The sequence below is a fragment of the Buteo buteo genome, chromosome 3 (genome assembly GCF_964188355.1).
Source record: "Buteo buteo chromosome 3, bButBut1.hap1.1, whole genome shotgun sequence".
NCBI classification, from domain to species: Eukaryota; Metazoa; Chordata; class Aves; order Accipitriformes; family Accipitridae; genus Buteo; species Buteo buteo.
In genome coordinates, this window is record NC_134173.1 from 49,471,732 (window position 1) to 49,498,143 (window position 26,412).

The 26,412-nt window shown below is 38.8% G+C and overlaps 1 protein-coding gene across 1 annotated transcript in view; it reads right to left on the bottom strand.

The window, feature by feature from the left end:
* Nucleotides 1–26,412, bottom strand: part of CNGB3 (cyclic nucleotide gated channel subunit beta 3) — a 67,944-nt gene that overhangs the window by 28,495 nt on the left and 13,037 nt on the right. The window contains exons 3-7 of the mRNA XM_075023536.1: nt 23,748–23,859; nt 5,272–5,426; nt 3,634–3,819; nt 2,850–3,058; nt 931–981 (exon numbers count right to left, since the gene is read on the bottom strand). Coding sequence (XP_074879637.1) covers nt 931–981; nt 2,850–3,058; nt 3,634–3,819; nt 5,272–5,426; nt 23,748–23,859 — 713 coding nt within the window. The remainder of the gene's footprint in view (nt 1–930; nt 982–2,849; nt 3,059–3,633; nt 3,820–5,271; nt 5,427–23,747; nt 23,860–26,412) is intronic.

Genomic DNA, 26,412 nt, shown 5'->3' on the forward strand with positions numbered 1-26,412 from the left:
GTAACTGTTAATTAGTACTTAATCATATGACAAATTCCCAGATTATATCTATATCTTGCATGTGGTGAGAACACTCAACTCTCATTAGTTTCTGCAGAAATCAAGAGCACTAAACATACTGCAAGCGTGGACTTAAAATAAAACCATACATATTGTCTTAGTTCTCTTGCTGTAGGTTTGACTCTGTCCTACTCACTTGCCTGTACAGCGTATATCCTGTACTTTTGGATAGCTTAACCTCAAGTACATAAGTAGTAATACCACAGTCACTGACACAAATTTAACTCTAAAACAAGGCAGGTGCAAAAGTATTTACAGAAGAGGAGGGGGCAATAAGTGACATTTCAGAGATGTGGGCTCAATGTCACAGAGGTGTATGTGTATCAGAAATTCAATAGACTACCTATCCTCTGGTGGCAAAAACAATATTTGGGAACAAAATGAACAATTTTGCTGAATCAAATGCATCTTTGTTTTTACAAAGTGCAATGAGCATCAAAAATCTAATTTTTTGTTTACTTGTGTGAGTGATGACCTATTCAGTACCATGAGGTATTTCATAAGAGTTCACCGAATAGGATTATCATCTAACTTAAAGACTTTTTGTTTAATGAATCTCTGGCAAACCATGCTGTTGTCTTGCAGTGTGTGCAGGGATGACCTCACACAAATAAATCAAAACAGAGAATTGTATTAATTCAATTTTATTAGTTTATTATTATTCAGTATTAATATTTATAATTGCATTTATAATTATTCTGTTTTACAATTAAACACTGTTTATGAAGATGGCAGTCTTCACCTGGTGAGCACTGACATGCCATCAAGCCAATGCTTTCTGGTGATGTTCTTAAACCAACAGTGACTTTCACTGAATGAAAAAAATCCTGTGAAATCCTACAGCCAGACAGTAACATAGGGTCTGCTTACCCGAAACTTCATAGAGCTGTGGTAGAATTTCTTCATTTCCACTCTGTCTGACTACAGTGATAACAAAAGGAGAAAAAGGCATAGTCAAGAACAGAATGTCAAGAATAAGCTTCTGCTACTCAATAATAATTCACTTCTGATAGTAGGGATGATGACAGTTATATTAATGATGGTCTAAGAGTATGAATGGAGAAAGATCTGTAGGAAGAAGAAGTACTTTTATTAGACCAGTTTACATTAGACCAGATTTTATTAGACCTACCTGAAAAAATCAAGTTCGAGGTTTGTCCAATTTTTTCCAAGTCTGGCTGTTGGTCTAACAAAGTATGTTACATATTTCCCACAAATCTTTCTTCTCAAGACATCTGTACCAGTTGGTGCTTGACCCAAACCCCTTCAATTTCAGGGACAAAAACTCCATTTGACTTCAGTGGTTCCAAGAAAAATGCAAAGAACATTTCTGATGGTGCTGTATAAAATTAGCTCTTTGAAAGCTAGTATTAATATGCTAGCATTATTAGCATTATAATAATCAACATTACATTGATTAGTAATGATTAGCTGTTTATTTTTAAATTGCTCTCCATGAGAACTGATGCTAATACCTTAATAGCAAAGGGTAATCACAAGTATCTAAAGAAATATATCTGTTACTATACTTTCTGTATTTATACCAGGGACACTTTAAAAATAGCTTTAAAATCTTAAGGATATTTCCAGCCAACTTTTCACTATTATCCATTTAAACATTAAACTAAATGCAAGAGATCAGGCAGTAGATGATCTCTTCATGGACTAAAATCTATGAATTGTACAAACAGCTTCAAGGGAAATACAAGGTAAGCTTCCTACGTTAGAGTTTTAACCTTGCTCATAAAACATGAGTTTTGTAGGATTTAGGTAAGATTGCCAGTTACTGAATGTCTTGGCATGGAAAAATACATTATACTGCACTGCATTTAATGTCTATCTAACTATATTTGCACAGTTTTATCTGAGATTCCTCTGTAAAGGTATCAGTATTATCTTGTATGCACAATGTGTAAAATTTTATGTAAAGCACTGAACTAAAGCTAGTTCCAAATTACATTTGAAGACATATAATTTTGAATTTTCTGTCTGTTGGGCACAGTAGTGTCACGGAAGCTACCTAAACTCATTTTTTTCCTCATTAGGCTTTCTTCTATAAGAAGTTACAGAATCAAAAGCAGGGAAGATTTTAAAGAAAAGTAAATGTTCTAGATGCCCTTTAGATATGTTAAGGGCAAACTTTTACCTTTTTTCAGATGCTTTCATAGAGTTTTATTTTGCATTTTTCTATAAAAAAGGTAACACAAAAATAGTAGCAAGAAGCAAAATTGAATGTACCTATTTTCCCAAAATAAAATCTCTCAAATAAATTATTTTTAAAGCATCCCAAAATTACAGGGATTTGCTCTGATTTTGCCCCCCCCAACCTCACAATCTGTAACAAAACACGCATATCCTGTCCAGCCCTAGAAGAATATGCACTGTCTTCAACTATGATTCTTGCACAAGGTGAACAGAAAGCTGAAAGTTTCACACAATCATACACCTGCATACACGTATGAGTACATAGTCATATAATCACTGATTCCAGTGAAGCTGCACCAGTTCAGTCCTGGCGAGAAAGAGCTTTATGTCTGTTCCGACTGCTCTCATCTGTTACTTTCAAATCTGTTTTTTCTTTTTTTTTTAAGAATGTAGACAATGGATATGTTTCCTTCTTCCCAAATAGGATAATGGAAGGCCAGTGAAGAACACAGGTATCCTCTAATAAATAAAAAAGTTACATATATTTGACATAGCAGGAAAAAATGTGTCAGATTAGAGGGAATTTCTATAAAGTACTTTAACACACAACTACTACCTGTGGAAATCCCACTTCCAATACTTACTATTATGTCTCCACCTCTTAAAAATTGCACTCGGGGCTGGAAAATCAGTAAGTCACACAGGTAGCAGATATCACAAAGGATGTCCATGGTAAACCAATATATTGTATTACTTGGGGTTTGATATGGGAACACAAAGCGAAGGGGAATAAACCAGCAATTCCAATTATACGCGACTGTCACAAGCATGAGCCATGCTACGTAACGGCGATCTGAAAGAAAAAAACATTGAATTTACAGACATGAACTTAGAATCTTTTCTGATTCTTTTAGACACATTTCTGCTGTAGTCTCTGGGAATGTTTCTTCCCAGAGCAACCTACCATTCTCCCTTTTTCAACAGCACAGGCTGATAAAGTGATATAGGCTGGAACTAGGAGTCACAAAAAGAATTTGCAAAAGGGAAAAAAGATGAGTTTATGAGAGCATATAGAATTTAATGTATCTGGAGAAACTCAATACATATTGCATGCTGCTGGTGTGTGTTATAACTGACAAAGGACTATTTGGCCCTATTGAATAGGACAAATTCTAGATCAAGAATCAGAAGACTTGGGTTTTAATTGTGGTTGGTTTGCATACCAGCTTTGTGCATACCATCTGTACAACTGTTGTCACTTTTCCTGTCTTTTCCCTGTTTGGAATAAATGTTCTTTGGGGCAGGTTGTGTGTGTCCCTCTGAGTTGCAAACTGGAGTGTGGATCTTATGGTGGCTTATAGGTACTATGTAATCATAGGTCACTTCAGTATGGCTTTACCTCATTCTATTGCATAGCTTTTAATTTACCTGTGTATGAGTCTATGCTGTCTGGTAGCTGCAGATGCTCCATGTATTTTTTCAGTGGAGGTTTTTTGAATTTGCAGCATAGCATATCGCAGTAATGATCCTCCTCTGGCTTTGCTTCTGCATCCTCTTTCTTTTCTTCTTTTTTTTCTTCTTTTGGTGGGGGTGGAGGCTTCTTCTTTGATGGTGCTAGAAGATGCAGCGTAGAATGCCGCAAAGGGTGATATCTTTGTAATGGCTCAATTACTACACCCTGGTTTAGCACGTACAAGAGCCTTATCATGCTAAAAACTCTTCTAAAAACACTTGGCAGTGACTAAAGCTACAATTCATTATAATATGGAATGCATTGGAAAACAGATTGGAGAATAAAGTCACCACTGATAATCATGTACATCTGCTATCAAGAACAGGACACTTCATGTTACGGAGTGCGATATATATATTACTGTATTTCCTTGGACAGTGCTCACAACTAATGCTGTAAAAGACTGACAAGAAATAAGGTAATTCATAATTTAACATTCATTAATGCAACTGGGCATTTCTTTTTACATGACTGTTGCAAATAATGCATGCAGTTAGGATGGAGATAAAAAAAGATGACTGTGCCATGGGCTGATCTCTCCCCTCTCCTAAGACCTCATACGCAAGACGCAGCAGGTGAAACTAATGGGAAGCCTACAGTTTTGTATATTTCTAGGCTTACAAAAGTCTTGTGGCACTCCTTTGAGTCCAGTTCTTCCATCTTTGGGCTGGGTAATTTTGTCCATACATTTGTCCCATTAATTCTGGTGGCTTTACCTCTGAGAAGGATACACAGTCTTAGCAGTAAACTGGCAAACTGGATCTATAATGATTTAGGAAATAAATGACTGTAAGTTCTACCAAGAGAACAAAAGAGGTAAAAGACCAAAGAAATAATTTTTTTAAAAAAGGAATTCCTTTATCAGCTGGGATAGTTTATAATACTTCAGGCACTATTTTTTGCAGCTTATTAAAAAACAGGTAAGTAATAAACAGCTTCTAAAAAATGTCAGAATATACAATCACCACACTCAATTCTTTGGAAAAGGAAAAAAAAAGTAAAACTTTCTTCTGAAGAGGAAAAACATCATATTTTTTATGTTTCATATTTTGTCAAAAGTCAATATTTAATTAATTTCAGATGAGTTTGCTCTATTCAAGGCATGTACTTTGAGTCCTCAGTGTGTCTGGAAGATTGCTGCCATGGCTAAAATTTTATTTACTTTTACACAGCAGAGCTAATCTCAGAGAGACTAATGTCTACTCATAAGATACGTATGTTTCTTCATATGTTTCAGATTCATTCCCATGAATAAACGTATCTGGGAGCTATTTTAAAATATAGAAAACTGCTTGACAGGGATGATTCTAGACATTACCCAAGTTTTTTTCCCCCAGTTCTTCAGGGATGGGGTTCAAAGGTAGCTCATACCTAAGGACCTGGCTTGTTTAGCTAATATGGATAAATTGACTTCAGTGGGCACAAACTGATCCATTTCAGTGGGTAAACATGCTATACTTACTTGAAAATTTTATCACAGTATTTTCTGTTCCCACAAAATAGTTTTCATCTTTAAACTCAAAAAATGCACAGCTATTTCTTGAGTCACTTACAAGCTGTAGGACTGCCTTCAGGGGAGGACAGCACTGGGTCTTTCAGCTTTTCCTTGTATACTGTTGCCCTTTCCCGCATTTTTCTGACAATCTCTTGAAGCTGGGCATCAGCATACTCATTTGTTTGGAAACCTGAAGGTGTTGGCTTCTGTATGCTAATTAAAACAAAAGGGAAAAAGCTTAATGTACTGGAAAGCAGTGGAAAGAAACAGTGCTAAATCTACTTCTGAGAAGTCAGACATTAAGATTAGCTCTTTATTGGCCACAGTGCTTATTCACATCACTTAATTCATGGTAGGTGCACATCTAAGTTAACTGTTCTTGCTTCCTGCTTATGCCAGCAGCAGTCTACACGACATTTCAGGCAGAGGTGGTCAGGGTACCCTGTGCTCTGTATAGCCCACTGAACTAATCACTTCTCACTACTGCTTTTCACCAAGTTCTACTGTGGCTATGTAAGGCCTAGAGCTTATCCCATGTATTTGCTAATATACAAGGCACGCTCTTCCCATCTGTGCATAAAAATGTGCTCGTTATTATACTGTAATAGCCTAATGATGACAGGACATAACCGAGTGAGAGAGTGATGTGCAGGTGGGGGAGGAGAGACTATGCTTACTTTATGCTTCCTAACATGGAAAATTTATTTTATCTGGGTTTTGTTATGGATCTTAGCTAACATGAGCTAAAAAGTGCATCTGTTTTACTAAGTGGAAACAAAACACTGGTGTTCTTGCTGAAATTTCTTTGGTTTCCACTAAGCACTCACAGCATTTCCTCAAACCTGAGGACCATTGATTTTCAAATACCTGCAAACTCACATTCTGGACTGAAACTAAAGTTTTTAATAAGATCTATGCATGCTGCACAGTCAATTAGAAAATCTAGGTGAGAGTGATTCTTGATCAACTCTTTTGGGCTTATTCATACTTGAAATTTCATCCTCAATTACATGCTACTGTCTGATTACGCAAACTAGGGCTGTTTTGGAGTGCCACCTAGCTGGCAGCTGGGCCATGCATTTGTACTTCTGTATCCTAGGCTCAACATTTCTCAGCTGGTGTCACGCACTGGTGTCAGAACTGGCTGGAAATGGCTGTGACCAGCACAAGGCAGCTCAAGGCTTCCTCCCATACATGTCACAACTGCCACCCCTGTACCAAAACCCTGCCAGCTATGCCCAGTACAGGGAGTACAGCAGAGAATTGTTCTTTCTTTCTTAACAGTTTTTCAGCTCTGTCCCAAATACCATGGGGATGTGGATGTTACAGTAAGAGAAGAGGCAGACCAAGAGTGAAGCATGCCCCAAATTTCCAGATTCTTGAGAAGACCTTCCCAAAGGTGAGTAGAGGGAAAGTGGTATGACAGCACCTTGGGTAGGGAAGAAACGAAAAACATTGCGAACTGATCTTTGAATAAACACCATGTCTCCTCAAGACCTAAACCTACATTGAAGTTCCTAACAGGAGCTATAACTAAAAAAGGAGAGGGTCAGAGTGGGATGTATGTAGCTTTTTGAGAAGCATGCTTTTCTGGAGGCAACACATATCATGATGCCCAAGGAAGTATAATTTAAGGATGTGAAAATCCTTCAGCAATAAACTATTGGATAAAATGGAGGGAAGCTGTTAAAGGCAGAAGAAGAAGAAATCTGGAAGAAGTACGTGCTTATCATTCCTCTAATTTAAGTCTTCTGTAGTGTCTATTTTTTAAAACTTCCCAGACAGGAGATTAATCAGGCAGTTCTGATATACATTGTAATCTCATCACAGTTCCTTTTGTGTCACATATTCCCTTTGCTCAGGCTATCTTCAGTGTAATGAAATCCTTTCTTATTTTGAGCTAACATGTCATAACTAGTTTTTCAGCTTCTGTGCAAAGAATTTCTTAGTCTTTGCTGTTGCTGTATTTGCTCAGGGCTTTAGCTATCTTATAGTAAAATACACTTAACACAAGTGTCATGCCAAAGGCCCCTTCTATCTGCTTTCTAGGGATAAGCTATAAATTGTGTGGGATTTTCTTGTTATTTCACAGCCTTTCCAATAAAAGTTAAAGTCTCCTCTGTCATGAGTTGGGTCCTTTATCATTGCAATTTAGCCCAAAGGAACCATGTTGTTATTTGGTACTGATCAGAAACTGTGTGACTTTGTTTAAAGTTATTTGCCCCACAGTTGATGAGAAATTGATTTTCCTTGCCCTACTTCTCATTTGGTTTGTGTTATTTCCTCCTCTATTATTTCTACTAAAAAAATGCTTACTTTAAATTTTCTCTGGTTACTGCAGATGGAAGAGGCTGCATGTTGAACACTGCTAATTTGAAGATGTGTATTGTACGTGTGCTTTGTGTGGAGGCACACTTTAAATTGCCTTGGCTAATGAAGCCCATTCAAATTTGACTAAATCACTTCTAATAAACTTGACTCCATCTCTTGCATTAGGTGGTGCTAGGATTTGTCTCTAGGCTGATATGTTATTCTTTAAGCAAATTTATCTCTGACCTTTTTGCAATATGTTACAATAAACCTAGGTCTATATTACTTACTACACCATATAGTCCTTTACAGAGCAGAAATGTTTACTCCCTACAGAAGTAATAATTTCACATGGCCTAGGAAATGAAAAAGTTAGGACCACAACTCATGTACTATGCACACAGTTTTGTTATTACCTCAAACATACTTTGTTTAACAATAGCAACATATGTAACAATAGAATTATAATAATAATGTAGTTTTCTTATGTTTTTGTTGTGGTTTAACCCCAGCCAGCAACTAAGCACCACGCAGCTGCTCACTCACTCCCCCCCACCCAGTGGGATGGGGGAGAAAATCAGGAAAAGAAGTAAAACTTGTGGATTGAGATAAGAACGGTTTAATACAACAGAAAAGAAGAAACTAATAATGATAATGATAACACTAATAAAATAACAACAGTAATAATAAAAGGGTTAGAATGTACAAATGATGAGCAGTGCAATTGCTCACCACCCACTGACTGACGCCCAGCTAGTCCCCGAGCAGAGATTCCCCGCCCCCCCCCCCCCCCCCTTCCTAAACTAGATGTGACGTCCCATGGTATGGAATACCCTGTTGGCCAGTTTGGGTCAGGTGCCCTGGCTGTGTCCTGTGCCAGCTTCTTGTGCCCCTCCAGCTTTCTCTCTGGCTGGGCATAAGAAGCTGAAAAATCCTTGACTTTAGTCTAAACACTACTTAGCAACAACTGAAAACATCAGTGTTATGAACATTCTTCGCATACTGAACTTAAAACATAGCACTGTACCAGCTACTAGGAAGACAGTTAACACTATCCCAGCTGAAACCAGGACAGTTTTTAATTTGTAGGGGTTTTTTTTTCACTTATAGGTTTATACTTGTTTGTTCAGTGAATAAAATTACAGTGCCTTAATTCTCCCCATGCTAAGAGAAAAGATTTAGACACCTATAGCATAGTGGAAGAAAATGGCCTTGAAAGAACAGGCCATGGAAATACTGTGTTGAGTGTGCTAATGTATGTAACACCTCTTAAGTACTGTGGCTTGGAAGTTTTCTGTGTTAAGAGTTCAAACAAAACAGTGATCAAGAAATGCAATAGGTTATTTCAGGATAAATCAAGTTTACCCTTTTCTAAGTTGCAATCTAGAGTTTAATTCTTTCTTGATTTTTGGCCATGAACACCAAGTACCTGAGTTCAATTCCATGTTCTACCTACATGGTGACCGCTGAGAAAATGTATTTCATAAATGTATGCTGCTGCCTGAAAAAAATCCATACCACTTTTTGCTGATTTCAGTTATAACCCCTTTTTTTGCAGCACTTAAGAAACTTTCTCTTATCTTCCTGGAAATAAAATTCTTGATCTTGCAATAGAACTTTTAATGCTTTTATTGAGCTCTGACATTATGATTTATGATTACATTTACAACCTGTGTCTTGAAAAAAAAATTTGTTGTCTTGAATAAATTATGGAGACTCTCTAATTCAAATAACCAATTTTCAGAAGGATATGACAATGCATAGCTATACAAACATGCAAAAAACATGATGGTATAGCTGAGAAAGATTTCAGCGAGATAAAAAAATGTAGTTCTAGGCACCATGAAAGATTGATTCAAAAACACATTCTCAACTTGTGCTGACAATCCCAGTGTGGGTAATGCTATAGAAACCAGAACCCTCTATCTGTCCCCGGTTCCAAGTCTAAGCTCACACATCCTAAATGACTAGGAAACCTAATGTTTCTCTGAAATAGAAAAAAATACGTTAGTCATCTGCTTGGTACAGGAACAGGGGTATTCCAAAAAGCTAACTTTAACTATTCTGATTATGCTCCATTTATAGTCAATAGAAGGCTTCTCTGAGGAGAGGTTCAGAATGACTAAGATTGGTTTCTGCTCTGAATTGCCTGCGAAAGGAGCCTATCCTCCTTTACCTGCACTGGAAGCTGATGGAGTTTTAGGAGTGAGCTTTAATATTTTCTTTAATGATGTCGGTACAAAATGTAGCATTGTGCTAATGATGTTTGATAGGACATTGGATTTGGAAGATTGAAAAGTAGGACTGATTCCTATACAAGAAAAATTGAATTATTTGAACCGAGTAATAGAAAGGAGAACAAATCTAAAGTTACATAATGCAGACATGCATTTAGAAACAAATTGTAAGAATTTCTTTTGTAAATGGTGGGATCATCAATTGCAGATAACAAAAGGATAAATATCCAAGTGTTTTAGTCAACAGCAAGGTGCTTATGAGCCATAGTGTAATCTGGCTACACTGGTACAAATATAATCATAGACTGAATCTGACATATTGCCAGTGAAGGAAACATTACTATTGGTATATAAGCCAACGGTGGGAATTATACTGACCAGCTATACTCAAAAGGTGAATTCATGTAGGAAACTGTATAAAGCCTCTTAGAATGATCAAGGCTGCTGGGAACATAAGGGCAGCAAAACAGACTGAGAGGCGGTAGGATTGTTGTGTATAAATTCAAATTTTGGTGGAGAACTGTGTAGGGAAACAAGTATCTGAGCTGAGGAAGAGTATTGTAATAATAATAAATGTGAATAGAAATGCCACAAAGTAATATGAGTTAAAGGTCTGAAGAAAGTTTCTAAGCCTTTTAAGTCCGGGATACTAGACAGCCTTCTAATGTGAGTGAGGAGCAGTTGAAACAAGCATGACAGACTTCAAGATTATCTTAGCTAAGATCATGAAAACTATTGCAGGCAGTGGTTCCTGAGAATGTAAGACAATGTATGCAGCATGACAGGAAATCCTTTTTAGCAAACAAACTTGAAATACATAAAGGTTTGGAAAGTGAATGAGTGACTTAACCTGTACATATACCACCAGGTCCACTACTACCAAAAATCTCAACAGTTCAAGTGCAAAGAAAGTGAGTTTCTAAGATAAATATATCATCTTACAGTCTTGAAACAAACTGTTGACAGGTTAGATTCCATGGAATTTCAAAAAGCTCTTAATTAAATTTTAATTTTCATTAGCAGTCTTGAAACAAGTATCTTCCTCTGCCCCATCATCTCTTCTTTTAAGAGGGAAAATGTTTGAGAGAGACCCATCTTTAGTGATCCAGAAGATTATGTCTTTCTCTATTTGCTGCATATTTTGAAATACTAGTAGTACATTAACTTGTCTTTGCAATAAAAAAGAATAAAATACATTTCTATTTTCATTCTATTTTGGGATTGAATTGTTCTTCACTATACAATTTGAATTTAAATGGGTGTTACTTTTGTCCTACTATTTTCTTACATATTTCTGTAATTTAAACATAGTGATATAATAATATATGTGTTGGTTTTGATTATATATAGAAGCAAGAATAGGCCATAAGCATTAGTAAGCTTCATGTGGATGACATGTAAATAAAACTTTCTGTTGGATTTCATGACTTTCCCTCAGTTCAGAGTCTTTGTACAGAAATTATGCTCGTTTGGGTGCTAAGCAAGTGTTCTTGAAGTAAGATGCAGAGATCATCCATTTCCCAGATCTCATGTTGTATTCATACAGCAAAACGAATATAGAAGCAACAATGTTCAAGGAAGGCACTATCTTTCAGAGTTATCTACTGGCATTGGACTCAGAACAAACTTCTTGATGCAGTGCAGACTGAAATCTAATCATCTAGGCTGCATGAGATTCCTCCTGTTTAGTTCAAAGGTTTGTCACAGCACCTTCTTTGACAATCCTCCTAGTTACTCAATCACAACAGGGTGCGAATCCTCTAATCTTCTTTACAGTACTCTCTAAGGAGAAGTCTGTCTCAATGCTGAACACATGGAACTCTCACTGAGGTACCAGATTAAAATGTGAATAAGATTTTATTTTAATTAGTAATTTTGCAGTATGAACTATACAAAAGAAAGTAGTAAGAATGTTGAAAGTATCAATTAAATTTGAAAAATCATCTCTCTTTAATGTCACTGGTGATATAAAGTTGTTTAATTGCACTGGATATTTACTATGATGTTAAAAATAAGGGCGGCATAATTTCTGAACTGATTGTTTTAGAAGAAAAATATAATATTCTGAGAAGGAACCATATGATAATAATGAGGCATTCTTGCCTCACTTATTTCCTTATCTGATGCTGTTGTGTCATTGGGGCTTTCTTATCTTTAGGTGATTAAATCTGTCTGGGGCATCTGGCTCTTATCAGGAATTTTTAAAGATATTTCTTATCATGTATATACATAGCATCTGCTACATTCAAACACATTTAAATGCAAACTCATAACTTATTTACATAAGCATATAATGATTTATGGCTAAGGAAGAAAAGTCTTAATCAGAGTATGATCCAGTGCTGTACAGAATTCATGAGCACAGCACAAATCCTTCTTCAAACTTTCTATTCTTCAGTTTTTATTAATACACAGGAAATAAAAAGCTGAAATGAAAACACTATAATATTTCCCAAAGTGAATTTAAAAAAAAAAAGTTGCAATAAAGTGTCTCAAACTTGAAAAACTTAATTTTCAATAGATGCTTTCATTTCTCATCTGTTTTAATACAGATCTTAAAAAATCACACAAGCATAGGACTGTAGAGAACTTTGAGACATCCTGTATTGCTATTCCTGACAGATTCTTGTGTAACCTGTTCTTAAATATGTCTAGTGATGGCCCACAAAGCTGCTCTATCACTCCCCCTCCTCAACTGGACAGGGGAGGGAAAAAATAATGGAAGGCTCATGGGTCGAGATAGGGACAGGGAGGGCAAAACAGACTCAACTTAGGGAAATTAGTTTCATTTATTACCAATCAAATCAGAGTAGGATAATGAGAAATAAAACCAAATCTTAAAAACAACTTCCCCCCACCCCTCCCTTCTTCCCGGGCTCAACTTTACTCCCAGATTCTCTACCTCCTCCTCCTCAGCAGCGCAGGGGGAGGGGGAATGGGGGTTGGGGTCAGTTTGTCACATGTTGTCTCTGCCGCCCCTTCCTCCTCATGGGGAGGAATCCTCACACTCTTCCCCTCCTCCAGCGTGGGGTCCCTCCCATGGGAGACAGTTCTCCATGAACTTCTCCAATGTCAGTCCTTCCCACGGGCTGCAGTTCTTCATGAACTGCTCCAGCATGGGTGCCCTCCATGGCATGCAGTCCTTCAGGAGCACACTGCTCCAGTGTGGGTCTCTTCCATGGGGTCACAAGTCCTGCCAGAAAACCTGCTCCAGCGTGGGCTCCTCTCTCCATTGGTCTGCAGGTCATGCCAGGAGCCTGCTCCAGCGTGGGCTTCCCACAGGGTCACAGCCTCCTTCAGGCACCCACCTGCTCTGGCGTGGGGTCCTCCACGGGCTGCAGGTGGATATCTGCTCCGCCGTGGACCTCCATGGGCTGCAGGGGGACAGCCTGCCTCACCGTGGTCTTCCCCACATTCTGCAGGGGAATCTCTGCTCTGGTGCCTGGAGCATCTCCTCCCCCTCCTTCTTCACTGACCTGGGGGTCTGCAGGGTTGTGTCTCTCACATTCTCACTCTTCTCTCCTGGCTGCTGTTGCGCAGTATTTTTTCACTTTTTAAATATGTTATTGCAAAGGTACTACCACTGTTGCTGATGGGCTCGGCCTTGGCCAGCGGTTGGTCCGTCTTGGAGCCAGCTGGCATTGGCTCTGTCGGACATAGGGGAAGCTTCTAGCAGCTTCTCACAGAAGCCACCCCTGTACCCCCCTGCTACCAAAACCTGGCCACGCAAACCCAATACATCTTCCTAAAGAATTTATTCTAGTGCTTCACTAGCCTCATTGTACGAATTTTTCTTAACATAAATCTCTTTTGGTACAATTTGTCCTATCCATTGTGAACATGGGATAAAATTTATAGTCCCTTTTCTTTTATCTTACTTTTTGGCTGTTTAAACGTTTTCATGTTCTGACTGTTTTTTTTTTGCAAAGGAAAAAAGATTTGGGAAAAGGGTAATAATTGTATGATGACTAAGAATATTAGTTAATTTTATAATTTTCAGTGTGCAGAGGTGTAAGTACCTGAATAAGAATCTTTTAGCTAATATATGCTTCAGGAAGCTTTAATTCAACTAGCAAGAGTAAAAATACAAGGAAAAGAAGTGGTCGCATAGATTCAGCTTGCGTGGCAACTAAAGTTGCTCTGCTATTGGAAACACTGGCAGACTTTCACAATGTACTGAACTTCATGCCATGTACTATTGTTGCCGATGCTAATTATATAAAATTAGCTTGGTGCAACCAACTTTGTTGCAACTCTACCTTCATTAGTTGTAAACTGCTATACAGCCACCTGTGTAGGACCTCATTTCCTGTAGCTTTCCCAGTATCACAAAGAAACTTGGTGAGAGATAGAAAGAACCCATTTCTCTGAGATGACTTCCAATTACCGCTATCTAAGACCATCCTTTCCCCTTCTGCAGGCTCCTGCCACATTCTTTTCCAAATTCAGCAATGAAGTTGGCATGTTCCCTGCGGACAACAGATCATCACACATCTCCTCCTGAGTATGATTCATCCAGGGCACCAAATAAGACTGGGCTGCCAGACGCCTTTGACTTCTCATCTGATCCTCATATCTCTGCCTGTCACTGTTTCCTCTGTTCCTCTCTTGTGCTGCACAACATGGGATGTTTTCATCTTAAATAGCTAATATTTGGAAAATGAGTAAATAAGTGGAGACACAGTGTTTTAAAAAGAAGTGTTGGACAAGATTAATTATAAGCATGAATATTTACACTTGTCATGAAGTAATAATCAGTTTTCCTTTACTAAATGACAATAAGCATGTCTTAGATTTATATGTCTGTTAAATTTATCAAGAAAGACCCTGATGTATGTGCAAATGTTTGGTGTAAATGTAATTGAAATATAAGTGCAATTTAAATACAAATATTTTATACTACACACACTAGTTTACCTGTCACAATGCTCATTGCTTTGCTTTTTTCCCCACAATTGACTCAACAGATAATAGCAGAGATAGCATTTTAAATAAATTATCATTTCTTCCATCAAAAAAAAAGGTATCTTCCTACTTTGAAAAATGTTAGGTCAATGGAGGATTTACACAAAATACTTTTAATTAAAGAAATAAACCAGCAGCAAAGTATGACAAACTATACCCTTGTTTTCTTACATATACTAAAAAAAGAATTTCTCTCATTTAGACAGTCAAAAATAAATATGTATGAGTATTACGAATATATAATTTAAAATAATGCAAGGAAAGAAAAAAAAAAAGCAGCATTTCGGTCTGTGTAATGACATTCCTGTCTTTTTACTTGCTTCATTTAGTTTTCAAGGAAATCGCTACCTTTTTAACTTCAGGCTACCTACTTGATTGTCATGCAGAGTGAGTGGCATTAAATAGCATGGGTAACTGCATCCTGCAGAATGGATAGAATTTAAAGGCTGTAGGAAAATACATCTCAGCAATGATTACAGCAAGTTTAATCCATTTTGGTACAGGCAGCACACCATCACCTTTCTATTTAATTTGCAGGTTCTCAATTTAGCCATTGCAGAAATTCAAATGCAAGCACTAAAAGTAACAAGCTCTGAAAGAAAGACCTAAGCAGAAGGAATGTAAGTGCTAAGAAAAGTATTTTGATTTTTTAATATATTAATGTCTTTTCAGTCAGGCTTACAAACTGTACTGGATGTGTTCCATCTGTTTACAATTTCAAGTACTGCAGTGGTTAGCTGGAAACAACTAAGGAAAGGTATTAGTCTCTTCAGAGAATATACTTGTAACTATGTCTAAACTAGGGTTTTTCAGAAGTGCCCAGGACTGGCCTTGTTTTACTTTATTTCAAGTTGATTGGAATTTAGTGCCAAGAATGTAATCTTTTTGGGTCTCTGGTGTTCCTACAGTAATCAAGGATTTCTGGAGACTCTGCAAAGGGTTGATACTGGTTTTGTTTCACCAGGGAGCTGAGATTTTGTTCTTGTGATAGGACATAGTTTCTCTAAGATGCATCAGCTTGGTGAATTGATGTGTTGCAACTAGTGGATGGCAAGCACTAATAAGCACAGTAATTTTCTTGGTCGAGGTAATTGAGCTAAATGAAGTGCATTACTCACTAAGAACATGCTACCAGCAGGAGCTCTCTTTATTAACCTGGCTATGCACCACATAGCAAATTGCCTCTTAATCTTTGTTTGTTTTGTTATCTTTTTTTGCTATTAGCCAAATTAGAGAGGAAAAAAATCTCCTTTATGGGCCTGAGAAGGACTGGTATAACCTACTAGGTAATAGGATGTGGCTATGAAAAAGGCAAACTACGAGCACAAAACTCAGTCTTCCTGAACTACCTGTGCTCATATGGTGGTTTGCAACACTGGGGCTCCCTTTTTTTGAAAATGTTGAACACTGGGTTCCTGCAAAAGCAGAATCAGAAGAGTACATTTACAGGGTAAGAATGTTAAACTTATTTTGTATAATTTTTGTATTTTATTAAAATTTATTTAGTGCATTTTACAGGAACATGTTTTGTTCATAATACCTAGATTCTGAAGGTGACATATCAGATAGAAATTTTTGTTCTTCTCTAAACATAACCCAGAATGTGTAAGATCTTGAAGTGAAATCCAAAAGCATCCAAAGTCCCAGTTACCCACTGTATTTTTTTCTTCATGGACCTTTGGATATGTGGCCCACAAATATGGATTGTCATTTTACACAGCATTTTGCAGAGTGGGGTTCATGATCCTTGACTGGTGTTTCAGAGTAGTGCCTTAGTATAAATAGTACATTGTAATCACTTTGGTAATCTGGGAAGATGAAACACTCTTATCCAGGCTTAAAGGCTTTTAAAAGACACAGAGGAGAGAAAAGGTCATAGAAGCTCTTTGTATCCCTCCATTTTCTCTGATCTATGCTCTCAGGTGCTTTGTTTACCATTCTTCCATACTCTACTTTTTCTAGGACTTGCTGTACCTTCTTTGTCTTGTCCCCTGATGCCAGGCATTGACTACTACTTGTTTCTTAGGCATCTGTCTTCCCTCTACTCTTACATGCCAAAACACTTCATACATTCCTCCTCTCCATCGGCTACCACATGCCACAGTCTCTTTATTGGTTCCCAGCCTTCAGTGTGGGGTCATACAAAGGTCTCTCCTATGTCACCTTTGCGATCATCTAAGTCATGTCTTTGTGTTTGTTTTTTTTTTTGTTAGATTTTGGGTTCCAAACAGTACCCTCACGAAGCATGTTGTCATTTTCTCCTGAGTACACACGGCTATATTTCTCTGTTTGTGGAGCAAGGTGGTCTGAAGACCTTTGCTTTCATTGGCGGCTGTAGTGCTTGGCCCACAACTACAGCTCCCACTGAGGGGCAAGCGCGACTGGGCCTGGGCCTGGCCGTGGGCCCTACTGATCCTCACCCACCCCCCGCAGGCTGACATCCCGCCTGCCCTCAGCCCAGCCCGGCCTGGCTGCCCCAGGGCTGGGTCTGACCCCGGCTCCCCTCACCGGACACTGACTGACTGACGGGCTGATTGCCTTCCTGGCTTGGCCCCGGATCTGCCTTGTCACCACAGACTTGCCTGGTGATCTGGGCTCTGGGCTGGCCTTGGCTGCTACCTCTGGGCCTGCCCTGCTTGCCTTGCTGGGGCCGGGCCTGGGCCATGGCTGGGGAGGCCCCTGCCCTGTCCACCATGCTGCCAGCTCCCTGTCCCTGAGGCAGGGGCTGGTCCTTGCAGCTCCCTGGCAATGTGCCATATTCGCTTAAGCGCTACGCATATCTCCCGTGAAATGCTTGCGCTGCATTTCAAAGAAGTGCAGGGTTGTGTATGCACATATGTGTTTTTATGAACCCTCCCCAACAGAAAGCAATCTCGATATATTATTAAGGCCACAATGATGTTTTGTGCTGGTTCCTTGTTAATAAGACTCCGCTGTCTTCTATTAGAGTGCAAATTAGGTCCTGAGTGTTGTTTTGTTCCCTCATTTCTTGCTGTGAAGAGGCAGTGTAGTCTTAGCCCTCCCTCCCAGAGATTATTATTGCTCAGTAAATACCTATTCATGGAAATTACCTACCGTTCTGTTACATTATCATTAAAGATGGAGGGGAGAAACAATATATTGGCAGACAGGGTCGACTCGTGTGCAATCCTATCTAAGCCATTAGGAAACAGACATTAGAAGTTTCAGTCACTTGGCCACAATTCAGTGCCTTGGCACATCAGCCATTCTTGTGTGTCTCCTCTTTCAGATGTAGTGTTCAGGTGGCTGAGACCAGTGCTGTGTCTTTCTACTGTTTATTAATGTCCATCGCCATGTACTGCTGTATTTTATAAATGAGGAAGTGCTGAGAGGGAAAGCCAGAAATATTTTTTTTTTTCTTTTGGACAGTTTCTATGGGAATTTTCAGGAGTAAATGCAGTCTTTGTCAAAGCTGTTGTTGACTTAGCAAGAGAAAAGATGATTTGTTATTTCAGAGGAAGTTAAAAAACCCTATTTTCCTATTAATAGATAATACAGGCTGCACCATGAGTAAAAAGCTACTCTAATGCAACTGAACTGAAGAAGGACATAGCTGGTGCACAATCTTGCAAACTGTCATACATATAAGTGGTCTTACTGATTTCAGGTAAGTTAATTACATTAGTATAATTGTTCATAAAACAGTATTACCTAAGATTTTAAAATTTAAAGTCCTTATGTGGAAGCTCATTACCTCCCCCTGAAATTCTGCATGGAGAGGCACAGGTCTAATCCAAATGAAAAGTGTGCTGCTTCAAACAGGACAACTGCCTTCTTCCCTCTTCCTTACTCTATGTATCTGAGGCTGCACAGATGCATTTTAAAAAATTAAAAGTCACAGTAACAGAAGATAAGGTGAAACCTTTTCTGTTAACATAATTTCCATGAAAGTTGAGGTGCTCTGGATGGATATGGATTGTGAACAGATATATATCCACAAACTTTACCTTATTATGTATCTCACTCACAGTCTACAGGCATACTGGTGATTTCTTACTGTGCAGATCAAGTGACTTTTTATTAAACTTTCACTCTTGGAGAATAGTATAGAAAAATAGTCTATCTAAGTAAGTCAAAGCACAGTACCAGGACACTAAGTACACCAACAGGCCTTAAAGGCCCTGAGCAGCCTCCAGTGGGACTTCCACCCACACTCTCTGCTCATGGGCCTGGGATGTCCACTTAAGCTCAGGCCTTAATCACTGCCTGAACTATGCCTAGGTGTCTATAGCTCCATTTCTGTCTCTGGTGCTGTCTCCTGGGTGGAATTTGGAGCCATTTTGTAGCCTTGTCTCCAGTCCTGTCCCTGATCCAGTCTTTTTTCTCCTGACTGGGCTCCCTGGACGGACCCTAAACCTGGTTCATCACTTTGCCTTGTTGATGGACCCTGTTACTAGGATCCTGCTCTGCTTGCTGTGTTCAGACCCTGTGGGACTACACCTTGTTGATAAGGACACTGCTTGTGCTGGGGTTACTCTTGGCTCCCATCTCCCCTCAGATGCTGCCCTGAAATACAGCTGGATGAAATCTGAGATTTCAGTTAAGAAAATTCTGCCAACCATTTCACCAGCCCTGAATTCATTCAACCAACCAAATTATGGCTCTTTCCCTAACAGTATCATAGAATCATAGAATAGTTTGGTTTGGAAGGGACCTTTAAAGATCATCTAGTCCAACCCCTCTCCCATGGGCAGGGACATCTTCCACTAGATCAAGTTGCTCAAAGCCCCGTCCAACCTGACCTTGAACACTTCCAGGGATGGGGCACCCACAACTTCTCTGGGCAAGCATTGTCTCACCACCCTCATCACAAAAAAATTTGTTCTTTACATCTAATCTAAATCTACTCAGTTTTAGTTTAAAACCATTACCCCTTGTCCTGTCCCTACAGGGCCTGGAAAAAAGTCTCTCTCAATCTTTCTTATAAGCCCCTTTTATATATTGAAATGCTGCAATAAGGTCTCCCTGGAGCCTTCTCTTCTCCAGACTGGACAACCTCAACTCTCTCAGCCTTTCCTCATAGGAGCGGTGTTCCATCCCTCTGATCATTTTTGTGCCCCTCCTCTGGACCTGCTCTAACAGGTCCATGCCTTTGTTGTACAGAGGACCCCAGAGCTGGAGGTACTATACATGTGGGGTCTCATGAGAGCGGAGTAGAGGGGCAGAATCACCTCCTTTGACCTGCTGGTCACGCTTCTTTTTATGCAGCTCAGGATACTGTTGGCTTTCTGGGCTGCAAGCACACATTGCAAGCTCATAGCTAGTTTTTCATTCACCAGTATCTCCAAGTCCTTCTCCGCATGTCTACTCTCAATCCATTCATCACCGAGTCATCCACCGAGTGTTGATACTGGTGATTGCCCTGACCCAGGTGCAGGACCTTGCACTTGGCCTTGTTGAACTTCACAAGGTTCATATGGGTCCACTCCTCAAGGTCTCTCTGGATGACATCCCTTCCCTCCAATGAACGAACTGTACCACTCAGGTTGGTGTTGTCTGCAAACTTGCTGAGGGTGCACTCAATCTCACTGTCTATGTAAATAATAAAGATATCAAATAGTATTGCTCCCAATGCAGACCCCCAAGGGATACCGCTTGTTACTAATCTCCATTTGGACATTATCTACATGTGGATTAAACAGTGACAGGGGAAACTACTGGACAATGGAACTCTCAGTTGACTATCTTGTTGAGTTGTATGAACAGTTCTTGATATGGTTTTGAATAGTCAAACTGTCACTTTTCCAAGTAATTCCCAGGTATGGGAATACCCAGAATTTGGCATTGAGCAAAGATAGTTCATAACTGACACTTCTTTCAGGAGGCATTTTCTATTGTTCTAGCTGGCCTCAGTGCTGGAAAGTGATCTGAGCATGTTTCATTTACTGCTATTTTTGTAGACTACATGTATCTATTTGACTCAAATTCTCCATATGCATACACATTTACATAGCTTTCCTCACATGATAAAGGCAGTTGTTCTCCTTAAAAATATTCTAGTGAGTAAATTTGAACTCATAGACTCAATAAGGTAGTGACCTTGATCAAGAATAGTGTCTGAATAGACTCTCATGAATCTTCAGGGGCAATGAATTAAATTCTCTCAAAGGCACATTTTAAAAATTATTCTCCCTCCACCTCTGAAAGTCATATAATAGGTGTTTAGTTTAGTTTCATACCAATGCAATGACACCAGCCCTATGCTTTCCAAGCTCTGCTGCAGAATTTAGCAGGTAACTGTTTTGACAGTAGAATTTACCAAAGATTTACTGTATTTTTAGAAGCTGTTGCTCAAATTAGACTGACTAGATAGATCTGGATGCACACATGACAGTGACTCAGAACAGTTCTGAGAGGAGAATGTTTAACATAAAGATTTTTAATTTCCTTTTAACAGATGGATTTTGTCTTCTACTAATAAGCAACATACCCCTTTGTTTCATAAGCACATTGTAATCATGTTAACCATGGTTACGGGATTTACCAGTGGAACTGTAAGCATCTAATAATATATCCTACAATGACAAAAAAGGAGATACTTTATCTAGGTTTTCATTGTTGACCTACTGATTCACATTCAAATTACCAAGTTATTTATAACATTTCCAGTCATTCTAGTCAAAGTTATTTTAAATTGCATTTATTATTTTATAGAGGCGTATACAGTAGTATTTTGCTTGATTATTCCTTGTCACTGCAGTACAAAGTCTGTCTTAGTGAAGGAGAGGAAACAGATAATCTTCTCTATAATTTAATAACTCTATGTCAGGTAAAGACTTTAGCTTTGTGTCATCAGTGTAATCAAAATAATAGAAGGCAAAAGCAAGCAGGAGGAGTTTCTATCCTGTTCTGTACTGAATGTATCCATTATTTTCCACTCAAAGGGATCTCAACAGGCTGTAGGCACAGACTGGCAGGAACTTCATGAAGCTTAGCAAAGGCAAATGCAAGTTTCCATACCTGGAATGGAATAACCCCATGCAAGAGCAAAGACTTGGAGCTGACTGACTAGAAAAAAGCTTTGCATAAAAGGATCTGGGGGTCCTGGTGGACAAAAAATTGCATATGAATCGATGGTGAGTTCTTTCAGCAATGAAGGCTAACTACATGCTATGCTTTAGAAAAAGCTGATTGAAGGGGAGTGGTTATTTCCTTCCGTGTGACATTTATGAGTTTGCATCTGTATCCAGCTGTAGTCTCCCCTGTACCTGGAAGGCAATACCCACATGGTGCAACACTAGCAGAGGGCTATTAAGATGACTGGGGACTAGAGAACAGGATATATGAGGAGGTGCTGAGAAAGCCAGGTTTGTTCAGACTGGAGATGAAAAGTTGAGTAGATGGAGGTAATTGCAGTGTTCCACTACCCAATGAGCGGTTATAGAGAACGTGGACCCAGACTGTTCTTGGAGGTGCACAGCAAAAGGATGAAAAGCAATGGAAGCAAGTTAGAGCAAAGGAAAATTTAATTATATGTAAGGTAATAATTTTCATAATAAGCATAGTCAAACCATGGAGCAGATTGCCCAGAGAAACTGTGGAAACTCCATTCTTGGAGATACACATTCACAATTATACTGAACAAAGTTCTAGGCAACCTGATCTAATTTGGGAGTTGGGTCTAACCTCTAAATTTGTCCTGCTCTTAGAAGAAGTTTGGACCTCATTCCTTCTGGAGCAGTTTTCCAACCTGAGCTGTTCTATGAAGCTGTTTAATAGCTGTTTAATCAGTGACACAGACAGTGGATTTGAGTGCAGCCACAGCCCAGAAAGCCAACCACATCCTGGGCTGCATAAAATGAAACATGGCCAGCAGGTCAAGCGAGGTGATTCTGCCCCTCTACTCTGCTCTGGTGAGACCCCGCCTGGAGTCCTGCATCCAGCTCTGGAGTCCTCAGTACAGGAAAGACATGGACCTGTTGGAGTGGGTTGAGAGGAGGGCTGCAAAAATGATCAGAGGGATGGAACACCTCTCCTGTGAGGAAAGGCTGAGAGAGTTGGGGTTGTTTAGGCTGGAGAAGAGAAGGCTCCAGGGAAACCTTATTGCAGCCTTTCAATACTTAAAGAGGGCCCATAAGGAAGATGGGGACAGACTTTTTAATAGAGCCTGTAGTGATAGGACAAGGGGTAATGGTTTTAAACTAAAAGAGGGTAGATTTAGACTGGATATAAGGAAGACATTTTTTATGATCAGGGTGGTGAAACACTGGAACAGGTTGCCCAGAGAGGTGGTAGATGCCCCATCCCTGGAAACATTCAAGGTCAGGTTGGACGGGGCTCTGAGCTGCCTGATCTAATTGAAGATGTCCCAGCTCATTGTAGGGGGGTTGGACTACATGACCTTTAAACGTTCCTTCCAACCTAAACAATTCTATGATTCTATGAATCTATGCTTCTGTAATGAATGTAGGCTATTCCAAGACTATTGTTTTCTGGACTTCATGTTTATTTCTATTTTAGCAAAACAAACAGTCACCTAAGCTTTTTCCAAAGGTTGAATGACCCTAGATTTTCCCCTGAAGGAACATTACTGTTTAATTTATTTGTCTCTTCTCAGGAAGAGACGGTCTTAATCCTCTGGTTGTGCAGAGTAATGCTGATTTAATGGTGTAATTCAGCAAAAAATGTGCAGGGTAAAAAGCTTTTAAGTCAGAATGATGTGACAAACATTCCAGCTATTCAGGGCAGAATCCTGGGACTTATTCTTTGCTAAGGTAGAGTAATAATAACTGAGCAACAGCATTGCTAGAATTAGTATATAAGTGTAGTTGAGCAAATCCTTTTCCTCATTCCTGCAATTTAGGATGATGTGCACAACAAAATATCAAAAGCACATACTAAATGAATACCTTATATATATGGTTGCCTTAGAAATCAAATAAAGCTCTTCAGATCCTTACAGGACAGGAGGGACATTTAATGAACTGAAATATGCCACACAGAAATGTTAAGTCACGATGTCTGGAAAAAAGCTTCAAATTTTTTAATTGAATTTACTCACTTGGCATCTTCTTTCCCATCATTGAGCTGATGTTGTTCCTGTTGAGTTGCCTTAGCTGGTTCAGTTGACTTTTCAGTTTTTGAAGGCTCAGGTTCTTTTGCTGGTACTGCATCTAGAAAAAGGTTTTAATTTTTGAATATCAATTTTAAAAGAATTATGATAATACTTTTGGAGGAATCACAGCTTGGCTGCCATTATTTCTTCAGTGGACAAGCACTACATGATACTGATTCTGGGACCTGATCTTTGAATAATTTCCTGCTTAAATCAATCTTAGTGCCAGCTTTACAGAACATGTTTATGGTGAGTGTTCCTTTTAGAATATGTAACTTATTTGTGGTTTTTAAACTAGATGCATCTGTAACCAGCTCAACAATGGTCGATACAGAGCTCATATATTTATAAGCAACACGAACTCATGCAGTAAGATACAATTTTAGTGTGTGCTTATTTAAAAAAATATGTAGAGGACAGATAGATAGATCTCTCCAGAAATGCCTTGTGAAATACAGGAAGAAAAATTAAGTGTAGCTTGTTTGCTTATGCATAGAAATGCTAATGACATTATTTATACTCCAGTGTTTGAATTGCATTAAACCTCTTTTTGCTTCAGCTGCCATGACAGTCCTGTTTGTTGCTGAGTAAATTATGATTTAAATATATCATTAAGGATGTGAGTGTGCAGAACTTTGGCTAGTCTATTTCTTCTTTTTTTGTACAAGTAGCTTTTTTAAAGGTGTTTAAGTGGGAAGTTTGTAGAGTTTGAAACAAACTATGCAAATTGTATAGTCTCTTGCCATTTAAGTGGCCTTATGTAATTAATTTTTACAATTATTCCTATATTTTTATTTTAAATTTTCATGATGACAAATAATTTGAAAGCTCTCATCAGTCTGACACTTTGCATAAAGGAGGAACAAGCTCAGCCTTCATAAATACTTTAAGTAATATGATTATACAGGAAAAAGCTTGGCAGCAAAACATCATACCAAATAAATCAGGAGCCTGTTGTGTGTGCTGTATTTTAAATTCAAGACAGCTCAAAGAAAATCAGACCTTGAGTATTTTGGATAGATAGTGTAAGATTAGTCTTCTGATAGTTAATCTCCATATTTAGAGAATTGTTATTCATTTCAGAGGGGTAAAAGCAGTTACACCGGTAAACTGTTAAGCTGCTCAGCTGGAAGGTGGTTGCTTGAAATGGCATTGAAACAAAACTTAGTGAAGGACAGCAGGTCAGTTTGTTTACAGCACTCGATAAACCAAACTACCCTCCTACTACCATTCATTCAGATTTGGGATAATATTTTCTTCCAGGCATCTATTAAGAACAGATGCAATGGTTCTTGAGCTGAGTTTCAGACTTTTACTGGATGGACAATTGATTACAGGACCAGTAGGTCATTTCTAGTATTTTTTCTTAGTATTTATGTTAAGAAGCCAGAACACCCTCTGTGAGCCCTGCTACTCTTACAGGAATTAATTTCTTAAACAGGATCAAAGACAAGACCTGGACAGAGGTATCTGTGGATGCCAGAAATACTCAAGCCAGAGTCAGATAATGAACTGAAGAGAAGGCAAAGAAATCCATGTTCCCCAACATCAGCTGGGTTTTGACAGCAAGTTCAGGGGTTAATTTTCAAATAGTCCCTCGGGGAAATGTAGCACTATTAAGTATGAATGGACAGTCTGCAGGATTTGTACTACTTATCACCTGTAGGCTGGGAAGAATTTTGTGAGGAATTCCATTTAAAACTCTGACATTCGATTCAATTTATGGCTTAAATTGATAACAGTATCTCATCCACTTAATGGAAATGCAGATTATTGTTTCCTTTCTGCAGCAGTTAGTATTGCAGCACTATCTTGAGGAAAAGTCTGTTGAAAATATAACACTAGGGAATGTTTCATCTTACCCGAAGGATCTGCCAGGGAATTTCCAAGGTATAGAATAACACACATTCAGGAAAGTGAGGACTCCAAAGAGGACTGTTGCCATTCCTGTCCCCAGAAAGGTTCAAGAGAGAATGAAAGAGTTTCTTACCATTTGATTACAGGAGTTCAAAATGCTTTTCTGGGAGTTCCAGTCAAAAAGGCTTTTTTTTAGGAAGGAGAATTTTAAAACAGGTTCAGATTTCTAGCACAGTGAACACATTCTCATAGTGAAATAAAATTTATTTCTCCTAGGAATTTCATAGACATCCTCTGTAAGAAAATGGCAGAGGAGCTGCAGTTACAGAAAATAAAGGGGGTTTGGACCTATTTATAACTGACTTATTTGTGGGTCTTGCTACAAAACCTTAACATGTTAAAATTCTATTTAACTCTTTCCCTAGGGGATCTCTATAAATGATGCTACTGACTTTGTGCTTTCCTTGGCACGTAGTCCTGCTGTAGTTTTGTGGTCAACATGTGATGTAGAAAAAAGATGCAAGAGCCCAAAATTTCAGCACTTGCTGAAATACTTGAGGTTTCTGCTCCCTTCTGAATTCATGGTTTGTAGTTTCCCAGTTCTCCCTGCCCTGACGGCCCCAGCCAAAAAGCCATGTACTCAAGAGTGAAAGAAAGGCTAATCTCAACATTTCTGTAATTATCTCACTTTAGGAATTTTCTTTGTAATAGTAATTGCCCCTAGTTACATCTATACTAGCAGAGAATACAACCT